General features: G+C 44.5%; 1 protein-coding gene across 1 annotated transcript; it reads right to left on the minus strand.

Moving 5' to 3' along the window:
- Positions 1-440: 440 nt before the first annotated feature.
- On the minus strand, positions 441-18,098 carry PPP2CB (protein phosphatase 2 catalytic subunit beta). The gene is made up of 7 exons (XM_077345617.1): positions 17,691-18,098; positions 11,473-11,682; positions 9,827-10,000; positions 7,198-7,287; positions 3,972-4,133; positions 2,317-2,435; positions 441-1,242 (listed from the first exon to the last, which is right to left on the minus strand). The coding sequence occupies exons 1-7, from the start codon at positions 17,790-17,792 to the stop codon at positions 1,170-1,172; spliced, it is 930 nt and encodes a 309-aa protein (XP_077201732.1). The 5' UTR covers positions 17,793-18,098; the 3' UTR covers positions 441-1,169.
- Between the last annotated feature and the right edge of the window lie 698 nt (positions 18,099-18,796).

Genomic DNA, 18,796 nt, shown 5'->3' on the forward strand with positions numbered 1-18,796 from the left:
AGTTTACTAGGCATCACCCACAGGTTTCCAAGAACATTGTTGCGGCTTTAATGGATAAAACATGCTTTGTTTGAAAAATAATGACTGAGGGGTCTTTGAGAGGAAAAGTTTACTGGAATAAAATGGCTGGATTTCACACATTCAACCCTATGCTGTCCTAGGAGTGCAACCAGTTGCTGTAATTGAGACACCTGAACATGTTTAAATATGAACTGCAGCTTTAACTGAAAGGTCCACTCAGGCAACATTAGCTCATTTCCATGCCCTGATATGTCATCATATCCTGATTTCTAGAAAATCTTGATGGCATTTGCAAGTTTAGCAGAAAGCAGTGTTAAGAAACTTAACTTTCAAGTTTTACAGGTATAAAAGAAACAGCTAAGAGTGACAGGGACATTCTTTTGCTACCATTGTGTCCTGTTAAACAAACAGAGGAGGTGTTCCCAGCGCTGAGGGAAGCTTTTATTACACATTTAATGCAAAGAAAATGAGTAATATTTTGACAGCTGATCACTTCCTGATAACATCTGCGTGACAAATTATTCTATTCCAGGATTTCCCACTGATTGGATTAATGATTTGTAGGTTTATTTGTTCAAATACATCAAAGAAGATGCAAGCACTTTCATGACAAATATACAGAAAAAAAAAGTAGGATCAACACAGAACAGTCATCTATCTTAAATGGAGTGAAAAGCTTTTATGACAACATACTCCGAAGAGGAATCTTTTTTTTTTCTCCAGTTAAGTTACTTATGTCAATAAAATAGAGGGCAATAAGAGAAGAGGCAAGTTAGTTTGTGCATTTTCCTTAAACTTCAAAATGTTAATAACATGCCAGTTAAACACTACAACTAAAATGTACACATAAGCATGAAAGGGAGATGGGTGTTAGTTACCTTTTTTTTCTCTCTCTCTGAACCATCCAGAAGAACAATGACTACAGAATACAGCAGGCGAACTGGCTGATCTAGGATTGGTTAGTGTGTTGAAGTCAGTCTTTGTAAGTTGTGCTCAAAGCTTGTCGTCCTCATTCTGGCACAGTTTGGTCCATGAAGAGGCTTTTATGCTGACCCCAACCAAATCACAGAAAATGCTGCTCCTCCCCCTCTCCCCCCAAAAATGCCAAGTATTTTCTTCTGATCAAGGCCAGATTGGAGAAAAGATGATTATAGGAAATAATCTGGGGTACGCCGAGTAACATGAGGCTCTCCACGGCGAGGTGCTGGATCAAATTGAAGGCTGTAGGGAAGGGGGAGGGGAGAAAAAGAATTATGCTTTGCATTCAAGCATGTTTTCGTTAATGTTTCTAAAGGACACCCACTACTGCATACGTGGCCCTTCCCATCTTAGCTAGCTACATGACAGCAAGCCAACAACTGGGCTTGGCAAGTCTGAGAAAGGATGCTGGGCCACTGCTCTTGACCAGCAGGGCTCTTATGTTCTTAAAGATCACATCATTAGGTACAGGAGGGAGTGTGAAATCTTATATATGAGCACAAAGACCCACAAAATATTCTGGGAATTTGTAACTGAATTGAAATTTAAAGATCAGGAATTATGGGTGGACAAAAAAAGTTCATAAAACATGAGAATATCAACAAAAGCCAATTGTTTGGACTGTCATAGGACACAGGACAGCAAACCAAGAGAACCAGGCTCAGCAAATCTGATGCACAAGCATGAAAGAAATGGAAAAGAAGTGTCTTACTAGGTGTGCTATATTTCACAGTTTTATGAGGCTAAAAAAGTCGACGGGAAACAGGAATATGTACAGTAAGAAATCTTCAAAGCTGGCTTTGGTCAATATTACTTCCTAACCTTGTAACCCAAACATATATATACAGGATTGAAATACTAACTTTAAAATCCTGCCCAAACTTTATTGCCTTAATAATTAATTGGTGAACAGGGGAATCACTAATTTCAATTAGATTGATCAGGCAAACTAAACATGCAAGCTTCAATTTTAACAACCTTGCCCAACCAAAGCTATGATAGCAGTGTTGCCATGCAATTCTTTCACTTATCCTTTACTGACCATAGCCACATTTTTAATTAGATCCTGCCTCCCCTCCCAATGCAAAGTATCTGCCCAAATAAAGTCCCGCCCGGGGAGGAGAGAATATGTGAATGTTCTCTCCCCTTCTAGATCCATGGTCTTTAAACCCTACAAAGTGTTTTCTGCCTGAAGAATATAATCTTATTTTTAAAATATATTTATATTTATTATATTTATAATATATAATATATGAGAGAAAAAGGAAAAAGATTACCCAGCCCCAATACCAAATGAAACAAAATAAGTTTTCTTACAAGGAATATTTTAAAGTGTCATCTAGTTCCATGATAGCAGCCTGGTTCCCACAACGGTAGCAGTAATTAGGTGCACTGAAAATGGTGACCACATTCCGATCGTGGCACCAGTTGTAACCCTGCATTGGGGGGGGGGGGAGGAAAGGAATTTCATGAGTCTTAAATACACGACTGGATCAAAAACACTTTAGAATCTTGCTTCATCCCTCACAAAATTGCCATTACCATAAGACAAGTTGTTTCAAAGTAAGAATGGAAAGAATTCTTTAAAAATACCCCTCTAATTAATTTTATTATGTTCAAATGTTTATTTGAGATATGACAAAGAGGCTGATACTAATCACTTATTTTATTTCTTCTTAAAGTGATTTCAAGCACAACACTCGCTTAAGACCTCCGGACTTGAATATTTATATATATTAAAAAAGAAACATGAGAACACTGACATAAAAGCCAAGTGTCTGACCTGCCACAGGTCAGCCATTCTGAAATGTGGCATAATCATACCTCTTGCCAGACAGATCCATTCCCGAGATGAATTTTGATGTTGTGACAAATAGGATTTTTAGGCTGTGTAATAGTAAAAGGCTGAGAAACATACTTTCGAGATAGCCTCACTCAATGAAATTACCTGCCAAACATTATCGACAGACCTATTTGTCATTTGGCCCACTGACTAATTCTGGGTCAATTTTAATGAGAGGCAAAATACACATATGTATTATGCTGGGCCACGAAGGCCCCGGCACCAAGCCGCCCCCCCCCCGCCGCGAGAAACATCCCTAATAAAGGTTGCGGACCACTGTATTACAGGACTACGCAACACATCATTTCTAGAGATATAATAAAAAACACAAACTTCTAAGGCAAATAAAGGTAAAGGTATCCATTGTGCAAGCACTGTCATGTCTGACTCTTGGGGTGATGCCCTCCAGCGTTTTCATGGCAGACTCAATATGGGGTGGTTTGCTAGTGCCTTCCCCCAGTCATTAACGTTTACCCCCCAGCAAGCTGGGTACTCATTTTACCGACCTCGGAAGGATGGAAGGCTGAGTCAACCTTGAGCCGGCTGCTGGGATTGAACTCCCAGCCTCATGGGCAGAGCTTTCAGACTGCATGCCTGCTGCCTTACCACTCTGCGCCACAAGAGGCGCTTTTTCTAAGGCAAATACAATGGCCTATACCCAACCAACCACCAGAAGAGTCACAATTTTCCCACGGTTCTCTTCCCCTAAACCCTTTTCGAAGAAGATATTTCTGGGGTCACAGGATAAAAAATCTGTGTGGGTTAGAGGAATGTAGCAAGGAGAGGGAATGGGGATGACGTCAACCTTATTCCATTAGTGCAGCATCAATTATGGGGGGCTTACCCTCTTTCCCACTACAGCCTTTGATTCTCATAGCTGTCCATTCAGCATCCCACGACCACAGCAATATTTCTAGAGGTTGAAAGAACAGCTTGGGGGTGGGGGGGGGGGACAACAGGAACACACAAGCACCTTCACCATAGTTGTTTTGTTTAGGTATGAGCTATTTTAAAAAACATTTTAGATGCCAGATGCTGAGTCACTGCACACAAAACCAACACCTAAAGGGAACTGTTTTCTTTAAGAGTCTTTCTTTCGCATCTAGCTAAACCACAGAAGGATGTTTACCTCCATTACGAGTTGATGAGCACGAGACACCAACGTGAGGCCATTGGCGTGGTTAAATGTTTCAGAAATATCTTGGCCAAATGTGTAGCCAGCACCACGTGGCGATATCCCCCAGCCACCACGATCATCTGGATCAGACCACAAGAGATCACACATTGGGCCCTGCCAAAGAAGGACGGAGAAATAAATCAGACTCCCCTCCCCAAAGGAAGTGAAAAAATCACCTGAAAAGTAAACAAGATTTTTACATCCATTTTTTTACAAGTCCATTTTACATAATATAGAAGCTGTGTCAGCAATTGGGGGGGGGGGGGATCAGACCTGCCGTAAGGAGCTAAAATCACTTGCATCAAGCAGTATATCCAGAAATGTTCTGCCAATCTCACGTTTCAAGATTTTACTTTCCACCAGTTTTTAGTGTAGACTTATTTAGTAAACTAAACTTTTAAATAACAATAATTTCACACGGTGTATCAAATTCCGCCCCCCATATTCCAAGTGTGATTAGAATGTATTTCATAACACAAAAAAAGAAATGCGCTTTTAAATACTGTATTCAACCATATTTAAATCTTAATTTTCAAGTTAAATATTTTTTAAATTGCAGACAATAGGACACACATCCTGTATTTAAAATTTTTAAATTAAGGCACTTTGTACTAATTTTAGGCAGACCAAACTGCTACTCATTAGGCCACTGTGGTCCCCTAGACCAGTGGCCCCCAACCTTTTTATCACCTGGGACTGGTCAATGCTCGACAATTTTACGGAGGCCCGGGGGGGGGGTAGTCTTTTGCCGCCTGAGCCTCTGCACCACTTGCTTTCCCGCTGGCGCCCCTGACTTTCCGCTGGCCACTGGGGGGTGCTGCCAGCAGCAGCTGCACAGTGCTATGCCAAGGGGAAGCCCCAGCCATGGCAGCGGCCAGAGAGCACCAAAGGTGAGCTGGCGGCAGAGTGGCTGAGCCCCTGAGGCAGCAGCCAGGGAGGAGGACGAGGAGGAGCCACAGCCTGTTGCCGACTTATCCACAGACCTGGACCGGTCCCTGGACCAGGGGTTGGGGACAGCTGCCCTAGATTATTGTGAATTTGAACTTTCAAGTGGCTGTTTTAATTACCATTGTGTACCTATATTACTAATTATTTTCAATAGAAAGATATCAAAACAGATTTTTTTTGGCCTCACATTACCGGTCAAAATCATGCACAATCAGCTCTTGCATTCAAAACTAGGCTCTGCCGAGAGTGGCGGGCAATACATCCTAATAATAATTGTAATCGTAATCATAATAATAATAAACAATGCTAGATTTAAATGGCCCACTTTAAAAGCAAATGCACAAGCTCGGAATTCCACAATGACTCATCTCATAAGCTTTGATTGATATCGTCATCCCTTTGTCATAGACCTTCCAAATCTAGCTTGGTTAGAGTCTACAACTATATGGTTTGAGTGTACTGCTTACAGACCACGTCACATTTCAGGTAACAGGAAAACTGTACCAATGATTATCCTCAAACCACTACAAAATGTGTTCCTAATCTGGGGTCAGGGAACTACTGGAGCTCTGCATGGGTGCACCATGAGGCCCAGGAGTCCTTTGTTTATTTACTTCATTTGTACCCACTCATCTACTGAAGGGGGACCCAAAGCAGCTTACATCATTCTCTTCTCCATTTTATCCTCACAGCAATCCTGTATGGTGGACTAGGCTGAATGTGACTGGCCCAAGGTCACCTGGCTAGCTTCCATAACCACCATGCCACACCAGCGCTCTCTGCAAGAACAGAGGGCAAGCCCTTCTCTTGCTCATCTAATTAATGTCACTGTTGGGACACAAAAGCTTAGCCTTAGGAACACTAATTGTTCAGTGGCACCAAGGAGGCACATTCCTAGCGCACTCATCATAAGGGCTTCAGAAACAAAACTGAACTAGTTCCCTCTGCTTCCAATGCAAAGGATTTCAGCATAGCCACAGCAATCTGCACCCAAAACAATGGAATACTAGAAGTTCAGCATGTGTATTACACTGGTCTTTTCCAATTTCTTTAAGCAACTCTGAAAGCTTTTCCAGGCTTCTTCCCACCCGTTTGGTCAGCAGCTAATTAGAAATTATTAACCAAACAGGAAGTTTCTTGCAGGCTCCAGTGCAAAGTGCTTTCCAGTCATTAGGTAAGACCGACTGGAATTCGGCCTTTGGAGTTGTGGTCTTATCATACCCAGCTAGGCCTAAGACCTGACTTCACAGGACACCTACAGGCAAAGTACATATGACTTTCTTCCACAGTGCAGTCCATGTGGTTCTCACTGTATTGTTCTGAGGATGGAGATCTCTACATGGCATGCACAACAACCCTGTCATGCGCACTCTGAGCAGGAGCTGTCTGGGAGTTGTCAAAAGGAAGACTTATGGGGCAAAAATGAATATTACATGAAAATGGCAGTCTTTTCATTATAAGTTTACGTGCTACTGTTCTAAAGCTCTTACTGATGCCCATGCCCATGATCTATTTAGAAGATTAGCCAAGTGAAACAACGATAAAAGAACACAATAAAAAACACAATTTAAAATATCAGTTGGGACTACATCTAGGAATAATCTGTGTCAAGATGCAATAAAGACTTTTAGGACTGTATGTGTTAAAAGGATTTAGAAGTACAAACAAACTAGATCACTAATCTTGATGATTAATTCAGAGTTTGATGATGCAAACTAATCTACAAAATGATTCCGCATTCTTTTAATAGGCGTTATAATAAATTGCACATTAGAAGGTGTATATTATTGTCTAGCTACAAGACCGGCCTAGTTCTAGTCCAGTGGTTCTCAACCCTGGGGTCGGGACCCCATTTGGGGTCACCTGGCCCCTTCCCGGGGTTGGCAGCGGGGGCAAACGCGAGTGGTGATGGCGGTGGGCGGCGGGCAGCAGCATGTGGAGGCGGGTGGTGGCAGCAGCAGGTGGAGGCAGCAGTAGGCGGAGGGATGGCAATGGCTATGCATCGATTGTTGTGCGCATGTGCACGCCACCTGCACACGCCACCCGCACCTATGCTGCAGCTGCTGAAGTTGGGGTCGCAGTGAAGAACAGGTTGAGAACCGCTGTTCTAGTCAAACAAACACAATTCACAACTTGAATTCTATGCTGAAATTTACCTTCCTTGAAGGGAAGGGCTCAAAGCACAACATCACACCTACAAAAGCAAGAATACATTTTCCATTCACATTACCTCATGTGGAACTTCCTGTAGACGATCAAGAGCTCTGATATGATCCAGTGTATCTATAGATGGAGAAAGACCTCCATGGAGACAGAATATCTGTGTAGAAATGAAAAACAAGAGAAAATTCATGAGGTATGATGAAAATAAAGAGGTGCCTTTCTCTCTCTAAAGGAGATAGAATTCTGCCTCTAAATCTGCTTCCGTGTTACAATTCCTACCCCCACCCCCATCCCGAGACAAGGAAGCCCTCAGATTAAAAAGGAATATAACACAACGCTTTTATTTTTTATAATTACTAAACAAAAAAAACTAGCTTGGGAAGCACTGATGCAGTTGACAGCTTTAAAACGATGTAATTCTAGAAAAGAGAATAAGATCTTTGCTAACTCCCTGAATCAGTTCAAGCTTTCTTTTTAATGTTTAGTCTGTCCGGTTTTGTTTAAAAAGCTATGTTTTTGTAGGACTAATTAGAGCAGCAAGTTCATCAAATGCTGAAGATGAATTTGATGTTCTAGCCTTGAAATTAGATTCTACTCCTAAGAGCACCAACTCCACATGGACTACCTATTCCAACAGTAGTTACTGCAGATTTGTTACTGTATCTGTGATCTCCTACAGCTATTGAAGGAAAACCCTTCTGTATTCATTCCTGAAGTGTATCCAAGCTATTATTGGGAGAGGAAAGTGAGGAAAATTTTGTTGGCAGCCAGGAAGCAGCAGCAGAGTTCCATCTTCTCCTCTTGGCAGGCCTTTAATAGCCTGTATTTATTTATCGTATGGCTTAGTTACGTGCAGGAAGCATATAACAATATAAAATATGTAACCGAGTTGATACAATGGTCATGCAGACTGGGCAATCCCCCTAAAAGCCTGTGTCTGGGGTGAATGGCTACTAGCTTACAGGAGGCAGCCTTGCTGGACAGGACCAGCCTGGGAAATCTTTATTTTAGTCATTTAATGTTGTTAATCTTGGTAGTTTGTATTTTGGTATCTGCCTCTGAGCTGCTTTAGGGGAGAAAAGTGGCATAGAAATAGCACAAATAAAGAAGAGCAAAGCTGAAATACATACAAAGACATCCTGATGACTAAATGCAAGTCTTGCTCTCTACCACCTCCAACCTCCTGGTGGTCCCTGGCCCCAAGGAAGCCTGCTTGACCTCAACCAGGGCCAGAGCTTTTCTCCATCCTGGCCCCCACCTTGTAGAACGAGCTCTCAGAGAAGATCAGGGCCCTGATGGAACTCAAACAGTTCCACAAGGCCTGCAAAAGGGAGCTCCTCCACAAGGCAATTGGTTGAGGCCGATCCAAACCACCGCTTCCCACTGGGCCCCCAAGCCTCCCTCCGACGACAATCATTACAGATCCGCCCAAACCACTGGGCCTCAGTACAGTTAATCAATGTTTCTAGTATTCTAGCGTTCTACAATGTTTGTTATTAGCATTATATTGTTGTTATTGTTACAAAACCTTTCGGGGAGGGCAGTATATAAATAAAATAAAAGGGAGATCTTTTTATTCAAAATAATCCAAATCTGAGGGAACGGCTCCCTTAATACGTGCCCCAAAGAGCATTACGATCTATTAATTCCAACCACTTAAACACGTCTGGCCTCAACACTCCTGCCTGGTGGAATGAGCTCCCCGGGGAGATCAGGGCCCTAAACAAACTTGCCAAGTTCCACAGAGCCTGCAAGACGGAGCTCTTCCATCATGCCTATGGCTGAGGCACCAGCTGAGAAGCTGCACCATCCAAACACTGGGCCTCCCTCCCCAGTCTAATCAACCTTAGGAATTGTTAACATCATTACCAATCTCAGTGACAACCACTGGTGCCAGTAATAGTGTTTTAATAGTGTTTTAAAATGCATTGTTTGATTTCAGTGTTAACTGATCTTGCCGTTACTGTTTTATTATGTTATGAGTCCAAGAGGGGCTGTATATAAATCGATAAATAAATGCGCAAATACATAAATAAAATAAAATAATTTACGTATAAAAATACGTACACTATTTGCTGGCGTATAAGACTACTTCCCCCCCCCTGAAAAACATGCCTCCAAGTGGGGGGGTTGTCCTATACGCTGGGTGAACTTCAGTTGGGATAGACATAGCTGCCCATAGTGGCCTCCTGATGCCCGCCCACCTCATTCTACATACCATCCAGTATTGCACAGTATCCAGCACGGCTGCAGCGGTTCATCAGTGAGGCTGCGATGAGCATCAGCAGCGAGACAGGCGTGCCAGCCTTTTCGGCATGACCGGCCCGTTCTGCTCAGCGGGAAGCAGCGGCGCTCCGGCCCACCCCTTGTCTACGCAGAGCTCACACATGCGCACTTGCACACTAGTGCCGGTCACAGGGAGATGCAGGGGCAGGCCAGAGGTGCTGCAGTCACGCTGCGGCCGTACAGTGGTGACAATGACAGGTACTGTAATGTAATGTAACAAACTCTATATTTTGAGTGGAAATACTGGGGGGGTCGTCTTATACGCCCAATCGTCTTATACGCCAGCAAATACGGTAGATAAAATGAAATCTGCACATTGGGGATGTTGACTCAGCTCTGGGATTCCAGGTAGCAGCCACAAATTTAAGCCTGCCACAATGTCATACAACCAACTTGTTTCAGAAACTTACCTGTCCATCTACTAGAGCTGTAAGAGGAAGATAATCAAACAGATCCGTGAAATATTTCCAAACGTTGGCATTGCCGTATTTCCGTAGACATTCATCATAGAAGCCATATACTTGTGTAATTTGTCTGCTTTCATGGTTGCCTCTCAGAATTGTAATACGTTCAGGGTAGCGCACCTGAACAGAGAGAGTGAACCAGTATTATGGGACTGCATCAAAGGGTTCTATTTTAAATAATACAGAATTAACACACCAGTAAACAACATAAGAGCGTCTTGTGGCGCAGAGTGGTAAGGCAGCTGCCTGAAAGCTTTGCCCATGAGGTTGGGAGTTCAATCCCAGCAGCCGGCTCAAGGTTGACTCAGCCTTCCATCCTTCCGAGGTCGGTAAAATGAGTATCCAGCTTGCTGGGGGGTAAACGGTAATGACTGGGGAAGGCACTGGCAAACCACCCCGTATTGAGTCTGCCATGAAAACGCTAGAGGGCGTCACCCCAAGGGTCAGACATGACTCGGTGCTTGCACAGGGGATACCTTTACCTTTAAACAACATAAGAGTGTGGGAAGAGAACTGCTGGATAAACCAGTGGTCCATCTAATCCAGCATCCTGCCTCATACAGTTGCCAACCCGTTCTTCTAGAGCAGGGGTAGTCAAATTGCGGCCCTCCAGATGCCCATGGACTACAATTCCCATGAGCCCCTGCCAGCCTTTGCTGGACATCTGGAGGGCCGCAGTTTGACTACACTTGTTCTAGAGGGCCAACAACAGGGCATAGAGGCTGAGGCCCTTCCCAGATGTTGCCTCCTGGTACCAGGATTCAGAGGCTGATTGCCTCTAAATAGAGGTTCCCCTCAGTCACCATGGTTAGTAGCTACATGAATCGATCTAATCCCTTTTTAAAGCCACCTATTTCTGTGGCCATCACTACCTCCTCTGGCACAAACTGCTATTGTATAGTAGTGCATCTAAAATTTTGGTCTAAATGACCGTAAATAAAGACTGGCACCTCCTCTGGCAGCAAATTCCACAATTTAATTGCTCTCTGTGTAGAGAAGAATTTCCTTTTGTCTATCCTGAGCCTATTGCCCATCAGCTTTACTTGATGCCCTTGAGTTGTAGCGTTTTTGGAGAGGGAGAAAAAAAATTCTCTTTGTCAACTCTCTCTTCCTCATGCATAATTTTATAAGCTTCCCGTCATTTCCACCTTTAATCTTTTTTCTAAATTGAAAAGTCCCCGACTCTTCAGTCTCTCCTCATAACATATACTAAAGTATCATATCTAATTTTAAACAATAGCCTCAGAATACAGGAAACCTGAAAAACAGTGCCATGTACTGGTGCACGGGGGGGGGGGGGGGGGCGGACAAATCCAAAACACACTATAAAATGATAAGACTTACAGAAAAAAATCCCACACACAAAAAGCTATGAATATGGATGGCATTCTGGGACTAACAAAGGAAAGGCCCTGAGAAAAGGAGAGCAAAAGGTGGAGGTGGGTGGATAAAGTAGGGAAGACAAAACAACAGGGACTGAGAAACGGACAGGAAGAAACATACAAGAAAAGGGATTTGATTCCCCCCTCAATTTTTTGGATCCTAAGAACTCTGCTTTCCCCGACCTCTGTTTCACAACCCACACACCTTACCTTTAATGCCACAAGAAGAGTCACAGTTTCTACAGAGTAGTATCCTCTGTCAACATAATCGCCCATGAAGAGATAATTTGTGTCCGGTGACTTGCCACCAATTCTAAAGAGTTCCATAAGGTCATGGAACTGGCCGTGGACATCCCCACAAACTGTAACAGGACAACGTACTTCCTGTACATTTGATTCTTTTGTAAGTATCTCTTTAGCCTAAGGAAAGAAGAGGAAAAAAAAACAGCAGGTGAGATCTGAAGCCATAATACAATGGCTTTCGGCATATTCAAGCCTACCCCACATATTCAAGAACTCATGCAGCAGACAGGGATGATCCAGTTTCCTTCATCTGGGCACAACAGAGCTACACTTACAATCCTGCTGAGTCAGATGTGGGCTTGATGGGTGGCCCTTAATCCACATACTCCCAGATGGGAATTATGGCAATCAGTGCCACAAAGCTTTTGTTACAATAGGGCAGGGAGGGTCCTATTCCAACTCGGACAGCCAGGACATTCTCCACCCCCAGAGCTGTTTCACAAATATTAAGAGGAACAATGGATAAGGATTTATATTTATATGCAACCGTTCTCGAATGTCTTGCGGCGGTTTACAAGATCAATAAAATATAATAAAATCCCCTAAAATACCCCTTAATACAAAATATAATATAGCATAGCAAAATGGCGAAGAATAAAATACCAAATCCCTCTCCCGTTCAGCAAGGTTCAATAACTCTCTCTCTATCCCTGAGAGCGAGGAACCTAGCTGACCTCAATTTAGAGATCCTCAGATGGTAACACCAGATACCACTCTGGCCTCAACCATACGCCTGGCGGAAGAGCTCCATTTTACAGGCCCTGCAGAAAGCTAACAACTCCGACAGGGCCCTTAGCTCTTCCCGGAGCTCATTCCACCAGGTTGGGCCAGGGCTGGAAAAGTTCACCACCATTCGCTCTTAAAAATCCCATTCAAGGTTTTTTTCCCCATGCCATTTACCCCAATTACTGCAAGAATCCGGGACAGGGCCCACCTGACCAAATGAAATAAAACACAGCACCTGTATCTATACTGTTATCACTCCTGAGCACTGCATGAAACAATTACAAATGTGTTCTGCACAGGAGCAACCACTAAGGACCCAAACACCTCATGCTTCTAAAAACAGTCATTGGCCCAGATAATATTCACTCCTCCTTGGGGAGCTTCACTTGCTTTAAGAGAAAGAAACTGAGCAGCAGGCTAGCAAGAACGAAAGATTTCTAGACTGTAATCGATGAAGCGCCTTTGCCAATGAGGCAGCTCAGCCATATGGCCTCTTCTGTTACCTCAAGGTCTGCAGTGCTGATGTCACACAAACACAAAGAGCTACATAATTTATCAGTTTAAGGTTGGAATCCTGCACACAGTTCTCAGGCAGTACAATAAATAGGGGTCGGGTGGGATCTGGTGCCACTAAGGCAATGTGTCTTATTATGACCAGCTCACGGTCGCAATAAATCATGCAATATTGTAAATTAGAACTTTCCCCCCCTTATGCAGCGTCTGAGAAACGTTTCAGAGAAAGGGCAGACTCTTAACCCCTGCCTGTCCTCATCTGCAGATTGCAGCAGATTCAAGATGGAAATGGAGGCCGCTTTAAAGTTTTGTGTTACTCGGGGTTGTGGGGCGGAAGCCCTTCTAGAAAAATGTCCAGGCTTTATTTTTTTTTCCCCTTCCATTCAACGATTCATTGTTTCATACAATTAACAATGAATGGACACCACTGACAATACACTGCTAAGCAAGCTTGGCATTTCCACTGTAATCAACACTTGAGAGGTGATTATTCGTAGGAAATGCATGAGAGAGTACATGCACAGGGCCTGATTTGCAAAGCAGAGGGGGGGTATAAAACCACAAATACATGAAATAATCCACATTTTAAAAATCAAGTAATTAATTCAACCTGACTAGCTTTGCAGGCCAAATCAAAAGCAAAGTTAATATTTTTACTAATATGTCTCCTTTCGCAAGGTGGAAGAAACAGTGCAATCACCAATATTGAACTTTAAAAACATAGAAAAGAAACCACCATCACCACCCCCAAGTGACATTTGGGGCATATTGAATTCTGTTGAACTAGATGAGTGGACTACCAGGGCATATCACCCACAGCTCTAAAATTACTGTGTCAACAGTTTTCAGGGGCTTTTTGTTGTTGTTTTTACTCCCTTAAATAATGTAAAAGAAAGGCAATACTGTCTGTTTTACAATGATTGTTCCAATATAAAAAATTCCCACATAAGGTTTTCAATCTGTTTGAACTAGATTTGATTTTAAGTCAAAGTAAACACGGTGAATTAGTTTAATCTTCCTCAGCCACTGGGGTGGGCAGAAGAAAAGGGCTGACACCTGATTATGTCTCAAAAGCTGTTCATAATAAGTCAGGTAAGAATTATGGATTCAGTTCACCTACATTTTTCTAAAGCTAGAATTGCATGTCTGAACAAGTTTTAATTAGCTCCGCAATCAGTATGACACCAAAATAGGTAGGGAGGTAGAGAATACATTGAAGGAAAAAGACATACAGTAAATTTTAGCCCCCAAACTTAATAAAGACAAAGTGACATATATGATTTTGTCTCCTACAGCAGGGAATGGCCATAGCTCAACAGCAGTGCATTTGCTTTGCAGGTACCCTGTTAAATCTTCTGTATTTCCTGTTCAAAGGACCAGATGATATAAAATACCTTAGTCTGTGTCCCTGAAGAGATGCTGCCAGTCTGAGTAGCCACGACTGACCCTGATGGCCTAAGGCAGGGGTAGTCAACCTGTGGTCTTCCAGATGTTCATGAACTACAATTCCCATGAGCCCCTGCCAGCGGCCTAAAGGTCTAATTCAATAAAAAGACAGCTTCAAGTGTTCAATTAAAGTATCCCTAGGTTTAATATTATATTTTCATACAGATTCATCTAACTGACATTACTGCAATAAGGTTAGGCCAGGCATTCTCAACCAGGGTCTTCACAAAACCTTGGGAGGCTTTGACAGACCTGGAAGGATTTCCCAAATGTGTGGGAATTATTAATTTTTAACACACTTTTTAAAATTGTTAATTGTCAGGTGATATGACCATAAGTGGTCATGTCGACCCGCTCGCCCCTCCCAAAATGGCCAACGATGGTCCTAGAGGGGGTGGGAAGGGGAGTGGCCCCGGGTGGGCATGTGCACAGCTATGCTTGTTTCCCAACCATATTCTGCACAATCACACCACTTCTGGGGTTTCTCGTAGCCTGAAGAGTGTTTCAAAGGTTTCTCAATGGTTTAGAAGTTGAGAAAGACTGGGTTAGGCCTTAGTAACCTGCTTTCTAACTCCCCATTTAATTAAGATTAATTAACAGACCTTAAGAGACCAGTGACATGACTCAGTACCAAGCAGCTTTCTGCAACACAACTACTGAATAGAGTCCTCCTAAATTGGTGCTTAAAATGGGCAACTGATGAGGAATGAGAGATAAGCAAGTTCAGATGGAAAGGTCCCCAATTCCAGATGTCCACCCTGCTGGACCAGTCTCTTATCTTGTGTGTGGCCTCAGCCAATCCATACATCCACCTATGGCCTCATTTAAACATGATGGTAGGTGGACACAAGAACCTCGTGGTTTGTTTTAACTGGGTCTCTATGCATGTCATGTTAGCATCAACAACCAGAGATTTGCAGCCCGGGCAGGTATTACATTGGCACACAGTAGGCCAGGTTAAACAAGATGCTAGATAGAACAATACTGGGTAGGTTAAGTTCTTTCAACCCACCAGCATTGGGTTTAAATCAAGATTATCTGGAAACATAAAACATTTCAACTTCTGCTCTCAATAACTGGATTTTAAACCACGGTCTGAGCACCAAGGTAATAATTCTAAGGATGCCAAAAAGGGATAAAATCCTTAGGAAGGCTACATCAATTTGTTTTTCTTGTCATCAAGTCATAGTGGATGTGGCAAGGGACACCCAGAGGTGATTTGCCTTTGCCTGCCTCTGCATAGCTACCCTGGATTTTCTTAGTGGTCGCCCATTCGAGTACGAACCAGGGATGACCCTGCTTAGCTTCCGAGATGTGATGAGATTGGGCTAGCCTGGGACATCCAAGTCAAGGCAATTAATTATTTACTGCATGTATCCTTCTTTCAGCTGTGGCACTCAAGACAAGTTGGTAATTTAAGCACTAAAGAGTAATTCTTCCAAAACTGAGGACAGTAAAAAAATTAAAAGCATAAAAGCACAACCAAGGCCAGGCTTCTGGCAGTCTGAGGCAGAAAACCAGCCCCTTTCGATCGTATGTTCAAAACTTAGAAAGTAACAAAAAGCAACAGATACAGCCTGCTTGTAGAGCCCATTCTTTTATCCCACGCTTCCTCCAAGATCAGGGCAGTGCATATGGTTCTCCCTCCCTAATTTTACCTTCACAACAACTCTCAGAAGCGGGTTACACTGAGACGATATCATTGGCGAAGCTTACTGGCAGTGCAAGGATCTGACCCTGGCTTGCCCAGATTTTATTCTGCCACTGCACCAGACTCAACCCCTTAATGTCCCCTGGCCTCAACTCGAGGAATAGCACTTGCCTAGAATTTCTGCTCCCTTCTCAGCTCCTCTCCATTCTATGACAGCCAGCATGGTTTGGTGGTTAAGAGCAGTGGACTCTAATCTGGGGAAGGGGCTCACTTCACCCACTCCTCCACATGCAGCCTGCTGAGTGACCTTGGGTTAATCACAGTTCTCTTAGAACTGTTCTCACAGAGCAGAGCTCTTGGAGCTCTCTCAGTCCCACCAACCTTACAGGGTGTCTGTTGTAGGGAGAAGAAGGGAAAGGTGTTTGTAGGCCGCTCTGGGACTCCTTCGAGTAGTGAAAAGCTTCTTGTTCTAAGTTGATTCCCTGACCATTCTCTTCCTCCTCAGCACCTTGAAACTGTCAGTGTGGCTCACAGAGCTTGCCTTGGAACCCAATTATGCCCCTGATGAAGCCAGCAGCAAAGACATTATCTAAAATAAATTTCACACCTCTTCCTGTTTTTGTGCACACACCCATTGTTTACATATACATTTTGAGAGCTGCATCTTGAGAGGATCAAGAGCCTGCTGGAACCTGTCATTGTCCATGTCCGTACAAACAATACGCATATACAGTAGACATGAAAGAGAGACATTACACATAAAACACAATACATGAGAAAAACACACAACACTCAAAACAAATGGAAGTAAATCCACTGTATATAGAACACAACAGATGAAAAAGGGCATATAATCAACAACAGATGAGGAAAAACACACCCTGTGTACAAAACAAACCATATGTAAAAGAGAGATACCCTATATATATGGAACACAATATGGGAAAGGCAACATAAGTATAAAACTCACTGCATATAAACCAAGATGTACAAGAGATACAAATTCAGCATATGAAGCACACTACATAAAACAAATCATACGCCTGAGAGAAATACATGTGTGTGAGAGAAGTAGATTGTGAGAGAACACAATCTATCAGTCACACACTTAGGGCTGCCAGCTCTGGGTTGCGAAGTACCTGGAGAATTTGGAGACAGAACCTGGGAAGGCCAGGGTTTGGGGAGGGACCTCCACCTGGCCCAGGCTGACTTGTTGAGAGGGGCGGGTTATAAATTTAATAAGAAATAACAAATAACAGTGGAGGCCCAAAATAAAACCACCACCAAGAAGTGCCGACCCCACCGCTGGGAGATGGGGGACAGCAGCCCCTTAATGCCACCCCACCAATATGGCAATTAAATTATATTATTTTAACCTAAACTACTGTTTATAGTGCTTCATGATGTTCTTCACCCGTCCTGACCTGTACTGGAAAGGCAGGATCGAAAAACAAAGATTATTATTCTTAGAGTACAACACCCTAGAGTAGGGGTGGCCAAACTGGGCTCTCCAGATGTCCATGGGCGACACTTCCCTAGGCCTAGGGGCCCTGCCAGCACGGGCTCATGGTAACTGTAGTCCATGGACTTTGGGGAGCCCCAGTGTGGGCCCCCCTACCCTACAGCCCCCCCCTCCAAAGCAGCCATTCCCCCCAGGGTATGGAGATCACGGGTGGTGACAGTGGGAGGTCTCCAGGCCCAACCGGGAGGCTGGGAACTCCACGCACACGATACGGGAAGCATCACGCGGGAGACAGAGAGGGCGAGGCGGGCCTCCCCCTTCGCCCACCTTCTCGCAGAGGCTCCGCACTTGGCTCTCGCTCAGCTGCTTGCACTCGTTGAGCTGCTCGATCCATTGGTCCAGCTCCTTGGTGAAGATCTTGTCCTCCATGCCGGCCGGCCCCTCGCCGTCCGCTCAGGGGGGAAGGAGGGAGGGGGAAGGAAGGAAGGAAGGAAGGAGGGAGGGCGCGCGGGGCGGCGGCGGCGGCGCGCTCCGACCCGGCGCGAGGGGAGGAGAAGGAAGATGGCGGGCGGCGGGAGGGGCGGGCCCAACGGCCTCTCGGCGCAACGGCTCTCGGAGGTAGCGCGCGAGCGAGTGAGGCCCCGACCCCGGCCCCTCTCTCTCCCGGCCCTCCCCGTCTCCCTCCCGCTCGCCCGCCCGCCCGCTCCGGCACCGTGTAATGGCGGCGGCCTCGACGCTGCGCAATTCCGCTCGCCCCTCTCCGGGCGCTTCCGGGAAGGGAGGCTGCAGCGCCACCCGCTGGGCGGAGGCCGCCGTCACCCGCCTTTCGCTTCGCGCCCTCGCTCGGCCTTCGGACGGGAGCGGCGGGAGGGATCCCGCCAACGGCGACTGTGCGCGCGGCCCTGGGGCCAGGCTCCCTTTCAAGCCTTTCAAGCAGCCGCCCTCAGCGGGGCCGTGTGCGGACTGAAAGGTCTACAAATTATATTGCCATAAAAATGTACTAAGTAGACGTTTTATTGCGCGGTGGGAAAGGTCAATTAACAAGGTGTAGAAATGTCAGTGGAAAATATACAGGAATGCTAGGTGTAGCTCAAAATATGCCCAGATAATACAATGGGCCGTAACCAAACGACCCGCCCTACCCTTTTTCGTTTTCAGTATATTTGAAGAGGGCCACAGACTGGAAAATGGGGGCTTATGCAGAGTCCTGGTAACTGAACTGATGGAATGTCATTTTGTCAGATACGACATCATTAATTACTAGAAAGTTCGACCTCATTCAAGGGAAATAAAAATAAATGATGTAATATGTTCCCTAGTACATGTAAGACAAGGTACTTTTGAGTGTCGTTTGGTCACTTCTCACTTAGGCCTTTTTTAGCCCGTCTCATTGTGCGACCGGCCAGCCTACCACAGCAGAGCCTGGAACCAGA

Source organism: Paroedura picta, chromosome 7, assembly GCF_049243985.1.
Source record: "Paroedura picta isolate Pp20150507F chromosome 7, Ppicta_v3.0, whole genome shotgun sequence".
NCBI lineage: Eukaryota > Metazoa > Chordata > Lepidosauria > Squamata > Gekkonidae > Paroedura > Paroedura picta.

Coding starts and splice junctions, on each gene's coding strand:
- PPP2CB (XM_077345617.1), bottom strand. CDS start 17,792: ATGGAGGACAAGATCTTCACCAAGGAGCTGGACCAATGGATCGAGCAG. Junction 11,683..17,690: donor TGCGGAGCCTCTGCGAGAAG/GTGGGCGAAGGG, acceptor TTCTTTCCTTAG/GCTAAAGAGATACTTACAAA. Junction 4,134..7,197: donor TACAGGAAGTTCCACATGAG/GTAATGTGAATG, acceptor CTTCTTTGGCAG/GGCCCAATGTGTGATCTCTT.